The sequence below is a fragment of the Zootoca vivipara genome, chromosome 5 (assembly GCF_965207765.1).
Source record: "Zootoca vivipara chromosome 5, rZooViv2.hap1.1, whole genome shotgun sequence".
Taxonomy (NCBI): domain Eukaryota; kingdom Metazoa; phylum Chordata; class Lepidosauria; order Squamata; family Lacertidae; genus Zootoca; species Zootoca vivipara.
In genome coordinates this window covers 12,301,463-12,322,853 of record NC_142588.1, presented here as the reverse complement: position 1 = coordinate 12,322,853, position 21,391 = coordinate 12,301,463, and the positions used below count along the sequence as shown (strand labels likewise).

Sequence of the window (21,391 nt, the reverse complement as noted above, 5' to 3'; positions counted from 1 at the left end):
TTGGGTGGTGTATGAATTGCTCTTTTTGTCTTTCAACCAGGCAATTTTTAAAAACTAACAAACTTGGTATTCTGCAGTTGTTGCACATTCATTAGCTCTTACTTTTGCTTTGCATGTGAGCTGCATATTATGGAAACTATCCCCTATGGCATCTGATACAGGTTCGCTCATGATCCTGTATTTGGAGCAAACCTCTGGAAAGAGGTAGGACTTCCCACTCTATAGGCAGAGGTAAGAGTACCGTGCTGCTACGTTGTTGGCATCCCTCTGTCTGGAGAGACAATGGAGTGTGCCTCCAGGGGTGAAGAGAAACAACTGCATTAGCAGCACTGAAGTGACCTCAGGGCACAAGCCTGGGCAGTTGTCTGGAGGTCTTGGGCTGCCCAGATGACAGGACTCCCCCTCCTCTCTCAGCCTCACTGATGTGGTCCAAAGAGAAGCAGGGCTATATGTTTGACACCAGCTTGGCTGCAGGAGTTGCCAGAAGGGGGCGTACCAAGGCACCATCCACCCATCTTAGGGACTCCAGATTTGCGTGGGATTTATTGCTTAGCCTTTTCTTCTCCCGAAGATGTCCCTAACTCACCAAGGATTTGAGACCCATCAGCTACCCTCACCTGGTTTAGCCAGCCAATCAAAGCCATTTCCAGGGTGTGGCTGCTGCCGCATACTGGCAGCTTCTAGTAGCCACAGGTGAAAGCTGAGTGCAGGGTATGGACCAAAGGTGGACAAATTACCCCAGAAGCTGCACAATATGTCCCCCACCAGAGATACTACCTCTCCCCTAACACCCTATACTTGTGCGTTTATTCTATAAACATCTTAGAAGTTCACCAGTGTGGTTGGATGAAGGCCAGAAGACCCCAAGATCAAATCCCAGCTCAGTCATCAAGTTTGCCAGGCAACTTTTGGCCAATTGGTCTCAGTCTACCCTACTTCATAGGGTTGTTGTGAATATTACATTGAAAGGTGAGGCACATGTATGCTGACCTGAGCTCTTTGGAGGAAAGTGGGGAAGTAATTAAATATAAAAATTAAAAGATAAAACAATTTGTTAACAGGTAAGGAATCTCCATACCATCTGCTGCCTGTCACAGTTAGTCTGAGACTTTATTTGAAGAAAAACTGCTTTCTGCCTGTTAAAGGGGCTGGGCTGGCTACTGACTTCCATATGATCTCCGTTCCTTTTGGGATTTTTTACATTGCCTGTAGCTCCTGCTAAAAGGTAGGTGTGTTGAATTAGTAATTAATTGCTTTTTAAAAATTAGATATTTTGAACTTAGGAGCTAGCTCTACTAGGAGTGTTGGTGTGTGAAAATTTTGAGCTTTGTGAATTGTTCTTCTTTGTCTCATTGCTTGAGTCCTGCAAGCTCCCTAGTGTTCCTTCTAAAGACATATACCATATTGTTATCCTTCTTGACAATTATACTTTTTTTTGCAGTGAAACTTACTAAATGTACAGCTCATTTAACATGATGGTGTGGTTTCTGGGGTTTTTTTGTATGCAGTCTGAGCACTGAGCTGCAGATAATATTTTTACACCTGACCTCGATGTGATATGGTTGCCCATTCAATTTTCAATATTCCTCTGTAGCACTGGCATATGATGTCTCTAGTAACAACCATGCTCAGAGCAACCTTTTAAAAGCTCTCATGTCACCTGCTAGTGGTGATGCAGGAGCAATCAGCTGGAGTGAATTGCCTTGTTACAAAGCTGAATAGAGCACAGCTGTGCCAAAAACAGTCTTACTGGTCTGCAAATCAAGGCCAAAGGCTCATATCAGGGATGTGCGAGCATCATTGTGAACACCGACTTCTGATGTTGCCTCAATTCTGGTGAAAAGTAAGTGCATTGAGTATAAGGTAAAAAAAAGGCTATTCTTTTTTTTTCCTTAGTGGGTGAGGATTCGTGAAGACCCTGGTTTTCTTACATTTTAATACTTTAAAGGTGGTAGAATAAGGTAACAAAAGACAGCACATAAATTAGGTTACAAGGTGGTGATCTATATGCCCTTATGGCATGGCTGGACCCCAGGCTAATATAGAAGGTGCTAGTGAGGGGGACATTGGTTAGCTGAAAAATAAATGCAAATTTGATCACATTTGAATTCCTAAATATTTTAAGTATTTTGTTGCACATGTATGTATGTATGTATGTATGTATGTATGGGGATTCTTCTAACCCCTTCCCCAGATGTGGAGTTTGGGTAACATTTTGACTTGATGATTGCTGTTTCTTCCAGGCTGGAGTGGGTGATTGTGGTTCTCCAGATGTTGGACTTCAACTCCCATTAGATCCCATCAGCTTGGTCTATGGCAGGCACCCCCAAACTGCTGCCCTCAAGGTGTTTTGGCCTACAACTCCCATGATCCCTAGCTAGCAGGACCAGTGGTCGGGGAAGATGGGAATTGTAGTCCAAAACATCTGGCGGGTCGAAGTTTGGGAGTGCCTGGTCTATGGTCAGGGATGTTGCTACAGGCACTATTAAGATGGTTGGGTTATAATTTTAAATAAATTGGAGTGGAGAGAGAAGTATGTGTGTGAAGAGAAAGGTGAGTAAGGAGTGTTTGAAAATGTGGCTTGGGTTAAGGATTCAGCATGTTCTGCGTCGGGTGTAGCGATGTGTATAGATGTTAGGAGACTATATATTTATTAGATGTTTTGCTTCCTCACATTTGTGAGTTCAGCAGAGAGCATCCTTTTGCAGCTTAAAAAGCAACTTAGATAGGCTAGTTTTAGCCTTTCAGTTTAAGTAATGCAGGATGCTTTAAAGCAGACTGGATTCTCCTGATACCCCCCCTTTTTCTCCCCCTTAAAACAATAATCACACAAACAACATTATAAAAGGTAAAAATAGCCTTTACTCAGAGTTTCTGTTGCAGAATAACAGATACAGCAGCTTTGTTCAGGCAGGCTTAAAATGACAATTGAATTAAGCGGTGTCTGAACTACGAAGCTCAGCCATGCAGATTGTTCTCAGCTCTCTGGCTTGTGTTGGGCAAAAAACTTTTTTGCCTGGATTTTCACATTTTGAAACATGGCAACCCTAGGTAAGGAGAATAAATCTCAGAGTTCTCTCTAGCAAACTGGTCCAGGAGCTTCAACTTCTAACACTGCACAGGTAAAACATTCCCTCAAAGGGAATGTTTAAAATGCTGCTTAAAAATTCTTTGTCAATAGCAAATAAAAGCTAGGAAGGATAAATATGCGTAGCATGGAAGTCTAAGCAAGCTAAAGAGAGATCAGTGTTGTTTCATAAAAATCACCTTACGATCCTGAGCGCACATAAAGATATGCAAGGTGAATATATTCTCTTAGATGTAGAACTGGTGCAGAATAATATTCTTGTCGATGTGTAAGGTCTTAATATGGATGACCCTAGACTAGGGATGAGGAACCTCTGCCCCTCCAGAAGTTAATGGACTCCAATTCTTATCAATTCCCCCAGCCAACGCAGCTAGCTGCTGGTTGGTGATGGGTGTTATAGTTTTAAATACTCTATAGCGCCATAGACACCCCCCCCCCACCTCTATTTTAGGCCCTCTTGGATAAGTAACCTGTATCCTAGTCTGAACCAGGACCACCTTCTAGTGTTTTTTTTTTTAAAGCCTGGGTTTGCCAGTCATAAGTCCAGTATAAAAGCCTCTAGGCAGAGTCCTCCCACATCAATGGTGATTTAATATGAAGCTACCAAAAGAGCCTTTTCTTTGGACAATTCACGAATTGTCACATGAAATAATTTATGCAGCATGGTGACACTGGGGAAGTGAGCTTCCTAAATGTTTAAGAACACTTGAAGGCTTTTAAAGGGAACTTATTATAGCTTCTACCTTTGCAAAAAAATAAAGTTGGAATTGAAGTTTCATTCACTTTTTCTTTTCTTTTCTTTTATTATTCTTGCTGGCTGGATTTAGGGAAGCCTCAGCAGTTCCCCTCCACGGGGTACTGAGCTGAGAGGGTGCAAAGCCCATTTAAAAAGCAATTGTGTATGTGTGGAAAATAAGAAATATGGGAGGGCCCTTGGGACTGTGGCTCTCGCCCTTGTTTTATTGCTTGGGGGAGTTTCGACACTCTTCACGCTTTTTTTAAAAAACACTTTTGTGAGCCGCCTTGCAACCGTCCAATATCAATACCGCTATGGGGGTGCAGTTAATATGCCACAAACTAATATTCCTACTGAGAGGAATAGACTCTTTAAAAAAAAGAAAGGGGGAAAGAAAAGCATTTAGGAAGCAGCCTCATTTACATGAGGAGCCTTTAATTATGGCGTCTCAGCTGAGCAGTTCTGAGGCGCCCCCTTAAGCCTCCTCGTGGCGGGGGCGGCGGGGAATTGCGGGCGCAGTGCATGCCGGTCCCGAGGCGGGCTTCACCCGCCGCCTCGTCACTCGCGCTCGCGCTCTCTCTCTCCCTCAGCGGCTATTCCGCCGCCATGTTGCATTGGGCCCTGGCTGCTGCCGCCCGCCCCTAGTGTCTCGCCGCCCGCCCCTCGCCCTCGCGCTGGCCGGGCCTCGGCGGGAGGCGGATAAAGAGAACCGCAGTCGGGGCGGGGGGCGGCCGGGGCGGGTAGAGACGCTGAGGGAGCTGCCGTTGCCGCTCCTGCTCTCGCCGCCCGCGCCATGTCCGGCAAGGAGGGGACTCGGGTTGCGCTGGCGACGCCTCACGGTACCTGTGAGCGGACCGTCAAGGGTGAGTGACAGGCCCGGCCCGGCCCGGCCGCCTCGCTAGGCCCGCCTCCTGGGGCTGGGCGATCCCGCGCCTCGCCCGTCAGTTCCCCTCGCTCTGCGTGTGTATGTGGGGAGTTCATACGTGCTGCGGGTGCGGGCCTGAGAGGCGGGTGCTGCTCGCGTCCTCATGCCCGCTTCCTCACCCGAGGGAGGGAAGAGCGCCTTGGCTGCTTGTTTGTATGGCGCCTGCCTGCGAACGTGGTTGTGTGGTGGACGTCCATCGGGATGCCGGGGCGGGTGGGGGGATTTTTCTGTGGTGAGCTACGGATGTTGTAGTTGTTTCCTTTATGCAGCGAAGGTGTGGGTTGGGTTTTGTTTGGTAGTCCTCCGAACAACCCTCGAGTTGGGCTAAGAGAGAGTTTGTGGGGTTGCCTCCCCCCACCTGAAATTTCGCAGGGATTTGCCTATTTGAATCATGGGTTTTCTGATTTGTGTTTTTTTCCAAGACAGGGAAACAAAAAGGGGTGAGATGGAAGGGAAATACAGTACATTGACGGTTCCAGCTGGTATCGCACAGCTGTTCTCTGTCCAGGGCAATCTATTTAAAATGTATTACAATCATTATGTATTTAATTTATACCTTGCCTTTCCCCCTGATGAGCACTCAAGGCAGCTTACAGATAAAAAGAACCACTAGGAACATGATTAATATTATTATTGAAAAGCTTTTCCTTGTCAAAGGCAGTATAGTAGAATGAAATATTATTATCTATATATTTATACCCCAACTTTCCCCCTGATTGGGACTCATGGTAGCTTACAGATACGGTAAAAACACAAACTGCTAAAAACATCATCATCGTCAAAATACAGAGTGATTTACTATATATATATATATATATATATATATATATATATATACATACATAACGTAGTAACAAACAAAAAAACAATAACACTGTTCCCCCCCAGACTTTTTAATTAGCCAAAGGCCTGGGAGAAGATCATTTTTTGCCTCCCTCAGGGGCCACAACAGAAAAGACCTGTTCTTTTGTTATCACCCTCCCAACCTCATGGAAGGGGGCACGCGAAGGAGGAGTTCAGGTGTTGATCACAGGGTCCAGGTTGGTTCATATGGGGAGAGATAGTAATGTAGAAAAAAATCATTAACATACAGTTAAACTTTAACAGAATTAAAACTATATATATATATATATAAAAAATATGTATAAAACACTGACAATTACAATAAAAACAGTGCAGCACCAGTCCTTTCATAAAATGCCATAAGGTCACCAAATGAATGAGTTGGATTATGTAGAAGGAGACACTCAGTATTCATTGCCATATAAATCACCAACAACCTGTTAAACTTGGCTTGGTAGTTCAGTTGAGCACATGTGTGTTATGTGCACAGTAGAATGTACCACTGAGCATCCTATCCACTGTGTTTTGCACTAGCTGCAGATTCTGAATACAGTGGTACCTCTACTTACGAATTTAATGCGTTCTGAATGCACATTTGTAAGTCGAAAAAAATTGTAAGTCGAATCCCATAGGAATGCATTGGGAGAAAAAATTAGTAAGTCGAAGCAACCCTATCTAAACCGCATCCAAGATGGCGGACGGAGCTCCGTTCGTAAGTAGAGTTATTCGTAAGTAGAGGTACCACTGTAAACTGTAAGGACAGCCCTACATATAGTGCAGTTTGGTGATTCAGCAATATAAAAATAGCAGAGGTAAATAATAAGATGAAATAAAATAAATAATTTAATATGGAGGCTACTGTATCGAAACTGTCTCTGTTCAGGAAAGGGTTCAGCAGCCAAAAATTGGGTGTTTTTGGTGGTAGAGTGTCAAGACACATTACATTCATTCTACACCAAGTGGACTGGTTGACACTGCTTCCAGGTCCAGTTTCCTATCCTGATTTTTAAAAACTTTTATGTACTGCCTTTATGCCTATGAATCTGTGGCTTAAAACTGCCTTTGCAGGCTTGCTCCTTCCATACCATCAGCTCCCATAAACAATCCGGCCGCCAAATTTTGCATGAGCTGCAGATTCTGAACTACCTTTAAAGGCAGCCAATGCACTGCAGTAGTCCAAACTAGGGTTACCAGTGCACAGGCAACAGAAGTTAGGCTGCCCCTGTTCAGATACAGCTAGGCCACCAGTTGAAGGCTCAAGCAACATAATTTATCCAGAATTACCCCCCCCCCAAAAAAAAACCTATGCATTCCCTCCTTCCAAGAAAGTATATATGTAGTATTCAGCCTTGATTGTTGTAAATCTTAGATTTATTTCAACACCATCATCTTGAAATCAGAAACACTATGTCTGATCTTGCTCTAGATGTAGTTTTGTCATTCTAAAATCAGTTGATAAGAAATGTAGTATAACATAATTTGGTTACAATTCCTGAAACTTGAGTTCTTTGCATGGTTTAGGAGTGGCTCTGGGAGAGAGCAGAGCTTTTGCCATGAATGACTGTTTAGCAAGTGGAAATTAACAATCTGACAGACATTTTATTTGTAATCTCTTATTTGTTTTTTCTGTGAGTCAGTGGCCCTTAAAAACAATTCAAATATTTCCCACCCCTGCCTTATACTTACCATAGTAAAAAGACCCAGACATGGATTAGTCTCCTAACCTGGTTACCATCTTCCCCACTATGGGGAGAGCTAATTTACCTATAAATTGGTATGTGCAAATGTGTATCCTCTTTTGGGAGAGGCAATACATATATTGTGTACTGGGCCCAAAGAACTCTGTTGGTACACTGATCCCTCTTGTGTGCCCCAAAACCTGCCCCCTCAGACAACCCCTCAGATGTGGGCAGGGCAGCAGGACCAGACCTTTGTACTCGTAAGGCTTGTTCACATTGCTGAGGCAACAGCTCTCCTTGTGGGAAGATTCTCTAGCCACCACCTTCAGGAGTGTGCTGTCCAAGGTCCTGACAGCCCCTTCCTTACCTGTTGTGACCCTGCCTTGCTTTGCCTGCTGTGACTGAAGGGCAATCTGAGCCTTCAGTCTGCTTTACTGGATGGGGTTTGGTGTCCCTCTGCTGAGCCCTGCTTGGATCTACCAACAAAGAGCAAATATCCAAATGGGGAAAAGTTGCTACCAGCACCACTGTCATTACCGTAATTCCCACCCCATGTCCTTCCTTTTCACCTAGGGAGATTAAGCCCTCACTTACAGTGCTGAGTGCGGCAGCAGCACACCTGCCATTTACCACTTCACAGGGACTATCCCAGTCAATTAGACAAAAATAAGTTAAAACAATCTCCTTTAAGGAACAAAACAAGTCAGAAGGTGGGGTGGGTGCCCTTGCGGCATTCTCCTTTGGTGTCATCCCTTTGGGATTAGCCCACTGGCACTGGCCTGTCACATTGCAGCATGTTGCTTTTAAGCCCCATGGGCAAGAAATTAAGCCAGAGTTAATTTTTACTGTCATATCTCCATTTGGTACTGCCATAACCATGGAGCTTCACAAATGGTTGAGGAGAGGTGATGATAATATTCTGTGTCCGCTGCCCCTTTCCTCCACACTGTCCAGCACAAACACAGAAAAAAGCGCAGAGTTTGTGACTTTCTACACCAAACCATAGCTTGCGCTAACCACAGCAGCTTAGAACCCAAACTGTGTCCTGAGCTTCCCAAAGTAGCTGGTTTATAATTGCTTTTCTGTTTCCAGTTTCATTGTCAGGTTTTTTTGTTTTGTTTACTCCAGTCCTTATGGTGAAACAGCCTGTGGAGGTAGATTATAATTATGACTTTGTTTAACTGAATTCAGACATCACACCAGTTCACATTTAGCACAAACTGTGGTTTTTCGGTTCACACAGCTCCTCAAACTGCTTAATGAACTTTAGTTTGGCATTATGTCTGAACTGAACCATACTCTTGTGCTCTAGACTAAAAAGGGAACCAGGAAAGGAATGTACAAGTTGCTACAGTCACAAGATGTAGGGAATATGTTTATTTCAAACACCCTTTTATTTCTCTAATAATAGTGACTGCTACTTTTTCAGTGTGGAATACTAAATCAATGCACATGCATTTCTGAAACTGAATGGCCTTGCCCTCACTGCCAAGGAAATTAAACCCTGTAATGTATTCTATCCTCACACATTCAGCCCCCTCATTTTCCTAGTACTGTATACATACATAAATAACCAAGCCAACTGTGTTTCTTTCTTCCTCTTTTTTTTCACTTTTTTGTCTGTCTTGGATCAAAATGGTGCTCAGAGCTTTTTTCTAGTCACTGATTGTAAGTAATATTTGTGGTATTTCATTTTCAGCTGTCCCTTTTCCACCAACACACCGATTAACATCAGAAGAAGTGTTTGATGCAGCTGGAAAACCTCGGGTTGATATTTTGAAAAACCACCTAATAAAAGAAGGTCGGGTAGATGAAGAAATTGCACTAAGAATAATCAATGATGGTGCTGCAATTTTAAGAAGAGAGAAAACCATGATAGAAGTTGAAGCTCCTATTACAGGTGCAAGCTCTGGCTAACTGTTGCCACTTTTAATGTCATAAATGTATGGAATGAGGTTTCAGTACCTTTGGAAATAAAATAATTTAGGTAGAAAGATTGACGGCATAGAATTTTCGCATGAATGGTAAAGAAAAGAAAAAGGGATTATACTCTATTAGCTTTGAAATATACTGGGGTAGTGATGTCATTGATAAGCCTTGAGCACCTGTCCTCCCACTTTTTCTTCCTCACTTGCTACAATTGCAAGGAGTTGATTTTTTTTTTACTTTTGCTTTCAATTGACTACAGTTTAACATTACATCAGAACATAAACCATTTAGTACAGTACTAGCTATGATTTGCGGCCAGGTGGGGGGAATATTCATAATCTCTGGTTGGAAGTTGGCTTGTTTCAAACAAATCATAGTTCATATTAACCACAGTTTGTTGGGTTCAGATGCAATGAAAAGCTGCAGTTAAAATGGCATTGTATCTAATCTCCTTGCTGCTGTGCTAAAGGAGGAAGCAGAGGGTGAGTGTGCAAGTCTCAGACTTGTCTCATATCATTCTTGTCATTATACAAATCATGATTTATTGTGATGTTTGAACCAGCTCACTGTACCTTGGATGAAGCTTTGCTTTTCAGCTTGCTAAAAAAATACAATTTAATGGTCCAGTGGAAACTTGAACAACATAGCTGCCAAGTTTTCCCTTTTCTCGCGAGGAAGCCTATTCAGCATAAGGGAAAATCCCTTAAAAAAGGGATAACTTGGCAGCTATGTTAAACAAGTCTTTCTGAAATTTTTAATTTGCTTAATGATTTTAGTAGTGATATAATTTACACTTCTGAAATTGAAAACATTGAAATTTTATCTAAGGCTTGGTTTGGTCATTTATAAGTTTGGTTATGTATCAAGTTTTGCTTTTCATTTTTATTTTATTTTATTTTATTTTATTTTCAGGGAGGCAGGATTAAATACTTTAGATTTCTTAATTGTAGAGTTTTAGCATTTCCCAAAACACATTGGACTTCATAGAATAAATAACATATTTATGCACCCTTATATTGTCATGCTTTTAGACTTTTGCATCATTTGCTTTTGCTACACATAAAATACCCATCACTTTATGTGCAAAGATGATGGTGCCTTGTGACAAGGAATGCACAAGCATTTCTGCTGCTTATCTGAAAGAGACCAAGCAAAGAGACCAATTATATCCAAATGAATGTTTCCCTTCCTTTGTGAATGTTCACTAAGTCTTGAATTTTTGTTTAGTGTTTCATTAGTGAGTGACCACACGCAGGTGGCGCTGTAGGCTAAACCACTGAGCCTAGGGCTTGCCGATCAGAAGGACGGCAGTTCGAATTCCCGCGACGGGGTAAGCTCCTGTTGCTCGTTCCCAGTTCCTGCCCACCTAACAGTTTGAAAGCACGTCAAAGTGCAAGTAGATAAATAGGTACCGCTACAGTGGGAAGGTAGCGGCATTTCCGTGTGCTGCTCTGGTGACTTTTCTTGGTGAGGATTGAGATTACTAGTGGGAAACTGATGGATGTGCATCATTTCTGCCTGGGATGAAGGCCCTCGGACACGGCTGGGACATGGACACTGCCTACCACCTCTCCAACCTTACTTTAGGTCCTGGACAGAACAGAGAGATCTTGGGGCAGGGAAGGGGGGGGAGGTGGTACTCGCAGGATCAATGTGATCATGCACCCTGCATGCAGCAAAGCTCCCAGGGAGAAATTATGTGCATAGCATCACTTTCCTTACGGGGATTTTGGAACTGGTAGTTAAGAGTTTGTGCCAGGAAAAGCCACTCTACCAGGGCTTTCATCATTCCCCCCACAATCCTCCCCCCCCCGAAGATTAGTTACTGGTCTTTGGGGCAAGGAAAGGGGGAACACTTGATGGTGCTTACTGAGTCAAAGCAAGGACAGATTGCCCTTTCAGCAGGCTGTGAACACAAGCATTCAGGCTGGGGCGCTGCTCACTTTTGCAAGTACTCCTAGCATCTTGAAGATTGAATTGGCATGATTTTTCATAGACCAGAGGTTAACTAATTAATTAATTAGATGGTAGATTAATTTGGAAAGCTGGTAGATACATAGGCAGTGGAGGTTGCATCATAAATAAAATGAGTTCATTAGCAAATTTGACAATGTTTATTTCCTTTTAAATTAAGACGTTTGTATATTTCAGAATATAGCTTTATTCTTGAACACCTAGAACTGGTAGGTATTAGTAATCTACTGGTTACTGCAAGATGATAATAGGGGGGGGGGAAATTGGAAGAGTTGGCAGGTGTAATTGGTGATTAAAATAAATCATGTCAAATGGCTACAGAAAGTTGATATGATTAATTCTTTGCTGGAAAGAAAGGCTACCTTTTAATATTTTGGAACTGGACAAAACACTGGAAAATATTGCATAAGAAATATTGGTTCTGAAAAGAGATGGGTTTTTGTGCTTTATTTTTTAATATAAGAATTGCTTTAAAGTTTTAGATTTGGATATTTGAATAGTATGACATCAAAAATGTGAAGGTTAATTTCTTCTGCAGTTCTCTTCTGCATTTTTAAAATATTGTATTATAAATTTATTACTGTTCAATGCAAGTTAAATACTATCGGCTTAACTGGTGTTCTGACTGACCTTATTCATGATTCATTTCTTGGAAATTAACTTTGCCCCCTGATGCATGTGTTACTCAATTAACAACAGGTAGGTCTTTCCTCAGTTAGCAGCCTTATGTCCAACTTCCCAGATTAAGAGTTCCTTTCTTTGATAAAGCAGATGGTTCTCTGCTTGCTACACAGATGCTAGACCTTTTAAGAGCGGTTTTAAATCAGTTTTTACTTTGAAGTCTTTCTGTCCCTTTATCTTTATGAAAAAATTCCCCTATCCCTCAGGAGATAGTGCTCTTTTTACTTTCAGGCTGAGACTTTTTCAGCTAAAGAGAATCCGCTTTCTGAATGCATTGCAGCTGGAATATCATACTTTTGACTGGTTTCCATATATAGTGTGTCTACCTCCATTGTGTGTGTATGTGTTTCTCTCCCCCCCCCCCCAAAAAAAAAACAAAAAAAGTATCTATCTATCTGGGATCGTAGCCCCAGAGAATTCTACAGCAGCATTAGGAAAAAAACTGGGAGCCAAATACACAATGCCTTCTATTAAGTCAAGTATGTTTTCCTATCTACCACCATTGAGGGTAAAGCTGCATGGTGAACACCACAGGGAACATTCAGTCAGACTTGGCTGTGGAATGGGATAAATTTCGTGGTCACTCAGAAAACAAGTCCATATGGGAAACTCTGTTTCACACTACCTTGTTAAACAGAGTAAATGCATGAAATGTCATGTGCCAGAGTTGGTTGCCTCCAGGACTATATGCCATTGGTGTGTGAACACTTCCACCCAGTACCATGTTGTCATGGGAGAAGTGAAAATTACATGCAGAAATAGTTAGCAGGAAGAAGAGGGGATGTAAGGACAAAAAATGAAAGGAAAATTAGGAAAAAGAAGAAAGGTCAACATGAGGAAGAGATTGGAGCAAAAGTTATGGTAAAAAATGAATGGAACAATAGCAAGTGATAAATTAATGAGGAAAAAGAGGACAAGTTTGCTTGAATACAATTTACGATTCTAGTTCTGCCATAATCTAGACTTGAGAAAGTTCAAATAACTTTAGTCTTCCTTTAGGGAAGCTGGCAATAAAAATGTTTGATAGCTTCTAGGGTATGCAGATAACCTACTGAATAGCTCTGAACAGTTTATATGTTCCTAACACTTGAACATTCTTGGTGGCACCTGACACTGCAAATATTTTTTCCCCAGTCCTATTAATCTGAGTGTGAACAGTAGCTGAAAAGCAGATGGTGCAAGATTGGTGTTGGGGTGGGAAGTCATTGCTACTTAAAATTAAGATGCAATGACTAGATTCTTGACCTGAAATTCTGATTGAATCAAGTTTGGGTGGTTTCCCCACCAGTAGAACTTCATCATGGTTTTTTAATCAGCAGCATTTTTATTGCAGTGTGTGGTGACATTCATGGCCAATTCTTTGACCTAATGAAGCTATTTGAAGTGGGAGGATCACCTGCTAACACAAGATACCTGTTCCTTGGTGACTATGTAGACAGAGGATATTTTAGCATAGAGGTAATTGAATGTGTGTGTCCTGATGTTAATATCAACAATGGTTTTCCCATTTATTTGCTATAGTAACTGTTTCACCGTGGTAAGATGTATGTTTCTTCTTCTCTGAAGGAGGTGATGATAAAACTGCTATTAAAAAAGCTGAGTCTAGATTCCTCAGCTTTGGAAAATTACTGTCCCATTTCAGGCTTACTGTTGCTCAGCAAGGTCCTAGAGTGAGTGAAGTCTTGTCAGCATCAGGCAGTTTGGAGGACGCTAGTTATTTAGAACTGCTCCATTTTTTTTCTTTTGCCTGGATTCAAGATGGAAACTGTTTTGTTTGTCCTGGTGGGTAACTTATCCTGAGATCACTGAAAATATGACCCCACTGGTTCTTCTGGGCCTCAGGGCGGCTTCCAATAACATAACAATAACATCAACCATATTATGTGCCTACACCCTTTATTAGCCTTACTTTGGTTTGTAATTTTTTCCACAATCACAATCTTTCACATATTGCTACACCATAAGGCAGTGTTTGGGTCTGCTAGAAGTTCCCATATGCTAAAGGACTTCTGTTCCTCCTCTTGACCACTGACATTTGGAGTGCCTCGGGGCTCTGTTTTGCTCCCATGCTTTTCATAATCTACATGGAATTGTTGGGAGAACTAGTGTAGAGATTTGGGCCGCAGTGTCATCAGTATGCAGATAAGACACAGCTCTTCTTGTTTCTGTAATCTAATCTCAAGGAGGCGATGGAAGTTCTGAACAGGTGTCTAGAGGCAGTTCTGGGATGGATGAGAACAAGACAGATTAAGCTTAATCCTGACAAGATGGAAATTTGGCAGGTTGGGAAACTGCTGATCTGGATGGATGTGTGCAGTCTGTTTTAGAGATGATTGCACTCCCCCTGGAAAATGAGGTAGACCGTCTGGGTTTGCTTCTGTGCTTGGCACTCTTGATGAGGGCACTGGTGGCCAGAACTGCTTTTCATCAGCATTGGCTAATTTTCTAGCTATCACCCTATCTGGAGAAAGTAGCTTGCCTTAGTGGCACGTGCACTGCTTAGATCCAGGCTGGATTACTAATGTGTTCTATGTGAGGCTACCTTTAAAGATGGTTTGGAAATGCTGGTGCAGAATGCAGCAGCAAGAATGCTTATATGGGCCCAAGCAGGTGCAGAATGCAGCATCAAGAATGCTTACTTATATGGGCCCAAGCAGCTGGAACACATTGCACCAATTCTGTACCAGTGGTTGCCTGCTGGTTTCGTGGCCCAACTTAAATTTGAAGCTGATAGGTTTCAAATTTGATTTGAAACCTATAATAGCCTCAGAACATTTATGTACAGCAGTCTATTCTCTGACTTGTCAATAAGAGATGCTGGATTGATGGGTCGCTAGTACAGGGACTTTCTGGGAGTGGCACTGGAATCCCTCTGGAATTTTCTATCCCCGCCCAAGAAATAACTGTGGCACGCATCATTGTCAGTTTTTAAGAGAAATGTTAAAACATGTTTATTTCAATCCACTTTTTATTAATTTTACTAATTGATTAAAATTTGCTCAGATTTCCTTCTAGAATGACCACCCTTGCCACATGATAGGCCTGAAAAATAAGTTGTACCCCTCTTAGCTGTACGTTGCCTGCTCCTACATTACTGTTGGAAGAACATCAGTAAACCATTAGGAAACTGACTGATAGGAAGCAAGCATTCTAGAGTTCTGTGAAACTAGATTCAAAGATTCACTAGATTAATTGTGAACAGCTTTTTATCTTTTTTTTTTAAAAAAGAAAGCAACTTTCCTATGTGCTTAAAACACCATACCATACAGAATAGTGTGCTCTTGGAGCAGAGACACCTAGGTTGACAACTGTGTGTGCAACGGCATCTTAAGACATTTGTATGCATTTTTTTGAAACACTGGGCCTTTTGAAACTGATGTGGCTGGTTTTATAATAGTAATGCAAGGACATTCCACTGTGCTGCTGTACACAGGACATTTTGCACAGAATTTGATACTATATTCTTGCACTAACAGGAAATATTCATTAGCATACCTCTGAAGTGTCAGGCAGTTATTGCCAAGTAGTAATGGATTTTAGGTTACCACCATGTGTGAACTCAGCTTCAGCCAGAGTAGAATTACATACAAGTGTGGATTGAAGGATCCATTGAGCAGTATGTTTAACCCTTCTGCTTGTCAGTTCTCATCTCATCACTTCCCCAGTAGGTTTGTTTCTTGATGGGGAGGGGGTAAAGGGGTATCAGGGGAAAGATGGTCTCAATATGCTATTCCCACCTGCCAATTATTGCCCTTGCCTCTCAGCAGTAACACAATGTAAGTTGGGGAATTCTGTCTTATGGTATTCTGTGTCATTCCTTTCCAAATTGCCATGGTAATTTTCTAATACACTATCCTGAGTTCTCTGAAGGAAGGGTGGTATACAAATGTGATAAATGAAGTTTAGGTGAGCATTATTCTATATGTCAGCTGGATATTACGCTGTAATACTTGAAATGAGGCTATCACATATGACTAGTACTCTTGTTTTTCAACAGTGTGTGCTATATTTGTGGGTTCTGAAGATTCTGTATCCAAGCACATTATTTCTTTTGAGAGGCAACCATGAATGCAGGCACCTCACAGAATATTTTACTTTTAAGCAGGAGTGTAAGTATTAATAACCGTGGTAATTGTTTGCTTCCTGAATACTTAGTTATCAGTCCCCACCCTCCTTTTTTACACATTTTTGTCTTGCTTCATATGTATTTAAATGTTTTCTGGGATCTGGTGCAACATTGTAGTCTTGAGATATAATCTATAACAGTACTGTGTATGTGTCTCTTTTGTGCACTTTCCCATGAAAATATTAGAATAGGACATATCAGTATGGTTATTTCTGTAATAAATCTTTGTCCTTTCAGCCCAAGTGGCTGCCAGGATAGGATGGCAGCCTTCCTTGCTATTAGACTCACATGGATTTCATTAAGTGACTTACCCCTATCTACAAATTGATGGCTCTCCTACAGCTCTTACGACTGTGCCAAACAGCAACAAACCCTTTGAGCTTAAGATAACAACCAGCCAATCAATTAAAAAAAATGAAGACAACATGTAAATACATTTACCAAGAAATGAAGCTAGATCCATATATCACAGGTCAGTTAGCTAACCTTATAGAAAAGATGCTTTAGTATAAGAAGGCGGCTGCAGAGCCTACATACAGATTGGGGCTTCCAGCAGATCAGGTACATGTGGACCATATATCCACTTTTTAACTGAGTCAGGACAACTTCCTGCCTGCAGTTCTTGAGGGATACACCTGACCATGATCAGAGTATTCCAGCATTGGAATTTAAGATGGCAGGCTGATTGGAATTTTGTATGGCCAACTGGGCTACTAATTATTTTTAATGGAAAGGTGATTTTTAGTGTACTCATTTGCAAAGCTGGTATTACATGAGCAGTATCCTTTCACATTCTAGCATATCATATTGTTAAGACACATGTCAGCTTATATTCATCTAGTTAAATGTGCTTTGCCAGAGGGTTCTCCCTTTTATTTTATTTTTTGTTTAAATTATGATACCCACTCATCAATTTTTCAAGGAACCATCTTGATAACTTATTTTTATGCCATCATAAACAAATGTATGTCATAGACTATGTCTCTCTCTCCCCACCCCCACCTTTATAGGTAAAATAAAATATTCTGAAAGAGTCTATGATGCTTGTATGGAAGCTTTTGATTGCCTTCCTCTTGCTGCACTTCTAAACCAGCAGTTTCTTTGTGTCCATGGTGGACTCTCTCCAGAAATAAATACAATAGATGACATTAGGAGGGTGAGTGTTACTGTGCTAAAGGCATGGGGATGTTGGGGTCTTTTGTAATGGTCTTGAAGTGCCACTCTGAAATGTAAAGCTAATTCTTTTCTTGTCCTTTGTTAGACATCAAATGAAAATTAACTGCAACCCTATACGTGCCTGCTAAGAAATAAGCCGCATTGAGGCTTAGTCCCCACTGCGACTTAGTTCCTGGTAAGTGTACATAGGATTGCAGCCTAATTCCCTGATTTATGGAGTTTTTCAGTCTGAGAAGGTAAGTGATAGATGAAAAAAACATAAAGTAATGAATATCCTTTTATTTCTTTGGTATGATTGGATGTTTGTGATCTATACAGCTTAACAAGAGAGTGAAAATAATAAAATAAAATGGACATACTGAAAATGAAGATCACTGTGGTGTTTTTCATTTAAACAGCTAGATAGATTCAAAGAGCCCCCAGCATTTGGACCAATGTGTGACTTGTTGTGGTCAGATCCCTCTGAAGACTTTGGAAATGAAAAATCACAGGAGCATTTCAGTCACAATACAGTCAGAGGATGTTCCTATTTTTATAGGTAAAAAATAAAAGTGATCAAATTGATAAATGATTGCATGAAAGCATTACTTTATACTCATAGTTGTTTCATTTTACAGCTATCCTGCAGTTTGCGAATTTTTGCAGAGTAATAATTTGTTGTCTATTATCAGAGCTCATGAAGCACAAGATGCAGGGTAAGTATCTTGCCCTCCCATGATAAAAATATTCAGTACTCAAATATTCAGATTCACCACTTCCTTTGTGACACAAAGTCAACTGGTCTTATTTTACAGTTATAGAATGTACAGGAAAAGTCAAACGACAGGGTTCCCATCATTAATAACAATTTTTTCTGCACCTAATTACTTGGATGTCTACAATAATAAAGGTAAGAGCATATTGCTAAGAAAGGTAAATATGTCTGGAACAATCTGTCTTTGTTTAAAACATTTCTAAACTGCTTATTATTTTTTTAAAATCTCTTGTGTATGCTATTTACAAAAAACATTAGACATTTAAACAAATACAAGATAAAAGAAATACAGTGCTAGCTTGGTTTAAGAACAGCTTAGTTTATGAACAACTTGGATTAAGAACACTGCAAACCCAGAAGTAGGTGTTTTGGTTTGTAAACTTTGCCTTCGAATAAGAATATGTTTCGCTTCCTGTTGAGTGTGTTCCATTTGTAAATTGAGTCCCCCACTGCTGTGGGAAAGCACGCCTTGGTTTACGAACGGACTTATGGAACGGATTAAGTTCGTAAACGAAGGTACTGCTGTAACACAATATAAAAGCATAAAAGCAAGTGATACAGAAATTCAGGGGATTCATGCACATTAATCATGGTCCAGTCTTACAGGTCAGGAAAGCCTAGATAAAAAGATACGTCCTTACAAGACACCTGAAGCAACTGGTGGTTGCTGCTTCTTAGTCTATAGCAGAGTGAAGGGTATTCCACAAAAAAGGAGGGCAACAGCAGAAAATGTCCATGTCCACTCACCCCCCCCCCCTATGATATGCTGGTTATGGTTTCACAAGTAGAACGTTTGAGTAGCTGAGGGAATGAATGAATTGTACAATATGTACACAATTGAACACAAATGTTCACAGTAACTTGTAGAAAAGAATCCAGGAAGTTCTTTAAAATGCTATGGTCTGGTTCTGCTTCATAGATTCTATGCCAGGCATAGGCAAACTTGGCCCTCCAGATGTTTTGGAACTACAACTCCCATCATCCCTAACTAAAAGGACCAGGAGGGCCAAGTTTGCCTATTCCTGTTTTATGCAGTGCCCCGCACGGTCTGCAGAGGCACATTCCCATATGCAGAACCATCTGGAAACTTCTGGAAGATTAGAAGAACTGAAGTGCAGATGCACTTATGTTTCATTACATATCCACTCAGGGTAATTTCTCACACACACATGGCCACAGCAGAAAGGGTCCTCTCTCTATAGAGCTGCTTAAATGTTTGCCATAAGTTTGTTAGATATCTCTCCAATATTCAGTTGTTTCTCTTTAATCAAGATTTTGCACCATGGAGAGAGAGCTTTGTTTTTCAAATGCCATAAGTGCAGCATCTACATTCCAAAATCAGGCATTCATGGTTCCTGCCTTACATGGTTGAGTGAGAGCCTGGTCATGGAAATCTACAAGTACTTTCAGAAACCCAGTGAAAGAATTTACAAATTAAATGCTCAGTGCCACTGTGGGTTAAACCACAGAGTCTAGGGCTTGCTGATCAGAAGGTCGGCGGTTCGAATCCCTGCGACGGGGTGAGCTCCCGTTGCTCGGTCCCAGCTCCTGCCAACCTAGTTTGAAAGCACGTCAAAGTGCAAGTAGATAAACAGGTACCGCTCCGGCAGGAAGGTAAACGGTGTTTCTGTGTGCTGCTCTGGTTCACCAGAAGCGGCTTCGTCATGCTGGCCACATGACCTGGAAGCTGTACACCGGCTCCCTTTGCCAATAATGCGAGATGAGCGTCGCAACCCCAAAGTCTGTCACGACTGGACCTAATGGTCAGGAGTCCCTTTAACTTTACCTTACCTCCCAAGTCACTATGTGAAAGAAGCCCTTCAAGACATACTTCATCATACCAGTCCTCCTGTATTCCTAGGCGGAACTTCTCTGTAGGCTTCTGCCTCCCACACTTCATTGTGTTCTGGCCCCCTTTCCTGCTGTTTCTTCAATATCTGACCTGAGTCGCCTATATCTGGCTCCTTGTCACCTGCTGATCCAGAGTGTCCCACGGACAGCAACCCTTAATACCAGTAAAGCCTTCTGGTTCCAAATCTTCCCCTTCTAAGAATTAGAACTAGATATTGAACTACCAATGCATTGTCTTCAGCGTTTAGATTCTGAAGTGGGGGGTTATTGGGTTGTTTTGATTTTGATTGTATATTTTGGGGTTTTATATTCTGATTTTGTACTGTGAACCACCCTGAGACCTCCGGTATAGGGCAGTATATAAATTCAATAAATAAACAAAATTATAAATCCTCAGCTCCTGAGCATTTCAAAACTGATTGCAATATTTAATCCTTCAGTGGTTATTAAGGTTACTTCTTCCTTCTAGTCAGGACTCAGGGGGTGGCAATCAAACTCATAGCCCTCATGTAACTGATAATGAGTGTGGCACAGATCTGTTACCTACACTCTCCAACTCAGTTCCAACAGATGAGAACGGGTGGGGAGAATGAGGACAGTATGCTCACATTGCAGGTCGGACAAAACCAGAGTTGTTTTCCTCTGTTACAGCGTAGGACACACAGAGACAGACAGACAGACAGTGATGGAGGGCAGCAGGTTGACAATAACTTGTAATATAATTCACTATTATCCCTATATTGCAGCTTATGGTGGGGGTTACCACAAATTGTGTTGTGTTCTCCAGATTTCAGGTGAGGGCGCAAGCTGCTTAATAGTAGCTTACAACAAGTCTCTTTAATGGAAATTGTGTATCACAGATACAAGCCCCCATTGCAGTACTACAGAGTGTACATGTGTTATCAAGATGCAGGTAGTTACACAGGATATGCATTTCAAGTCTAAATCACCTGAAGCGCATCCACATTGAAAACAAGACAGCACAGGAAGAAATAACTCCTACAAAAAATACTTCAGGTAAATCTCTAACCATCTCCTTTGCACCACCAGCAGCGCACTGAAAGACAGCCCTCAGTTAAAAGTAGACTCATTGTGCTTCACTTACAAGCAGACACTTGCTTTTACCCCATCCTATAATGTAGAATAGAGATCCCAAATAGGAAAGCAGAGTGTGACTAGCCCTCTGGAAACAACCGGCTTCACGAACCTCACCCAATGCATAGAATTCTATAATATGTGGGATGAGGGGCCAGTGTTCCTAATCTCCAACACCTTTCTAAAATGTCACTACTGTATATGTGTGACTTCACAGAAAACTGACTTATAAGAACAGGTTACAGGTAAGCAACTCTGTATTCACTCTCTAGTGCCTTCGGAAAGTGGGACTAACACTGTTTGAAGTGAGATCAAGCTTGCACTGGAGGCAGCAATTGTGTGAGCCAGTGCCTCTATGAGTGGGGATAAACTTCTGGCCCAGCACTTACCCTGTGTATTCCTGAGATGATGGTGAGATGTTGAACCAGCTCTAAAAGAGTGTAAATACTCCACTGAAAAACTTTTTAAAAGGAGGAAAGTGGAAAATAAGGCAATAAATACCCCCCCCCAAAATGATGGGGTGAAAAGAAGGTT

General features: G+C 41.5%; 1 protein-coding gene across 9 annotated transcripts in view; it reads left to right on the top strand.

The window, feature by feature from the left end:
• Window positions 1–2,850: 2,850 nt before the first annotated feature.
• PPP3CB (protein phosphatase 3 catalytic subunit beta) overlaps window positions 2,851–21,391 on the top strand; it is a 37,248-nt gene continuing 18,707 nt past the window's right edge. For all 9 annotated transcript variants that reach the window (XR_015949964.1, XR_015949965.1, XM_088669469.1 and 6 more), the window contains exons 1-8: window positions 2,851–4,687; window positions 8,971–9,171; window positions 13,189–13,313; window positions 15,853–15,964; window positions 16,992–17,137; window positions 17,556–17,695; window positions 17,775–17,852; window positions 17,952–18,046. Coding sequence is in view for 7 of the 9 variants with exons in the window: in XM_088669469.1 (XP_088525595.1) it covers window positions 4,618–4,687; window positions 8,971–9,171; window positions 13,189–13,313; window positions 15,853–15,964; window positions 16,992–17,137; window positions 17,556–17,695; window positions 17,775–17,852; window positions 17,952–18,046 (967 nt within the window). In the remaining 2 variants the exon portion in view is untranslated. The remainder of the gene's footprint in view (window positions 4,688–8,970; window positions 9,172–13,188; window positions 13,314–15,852; window positions 15,965–16,991; window positions 17,138–17,555; window positions 17,696–17,774; window positions 17,853–17,951; window positions 18,047–21,391) is intronic.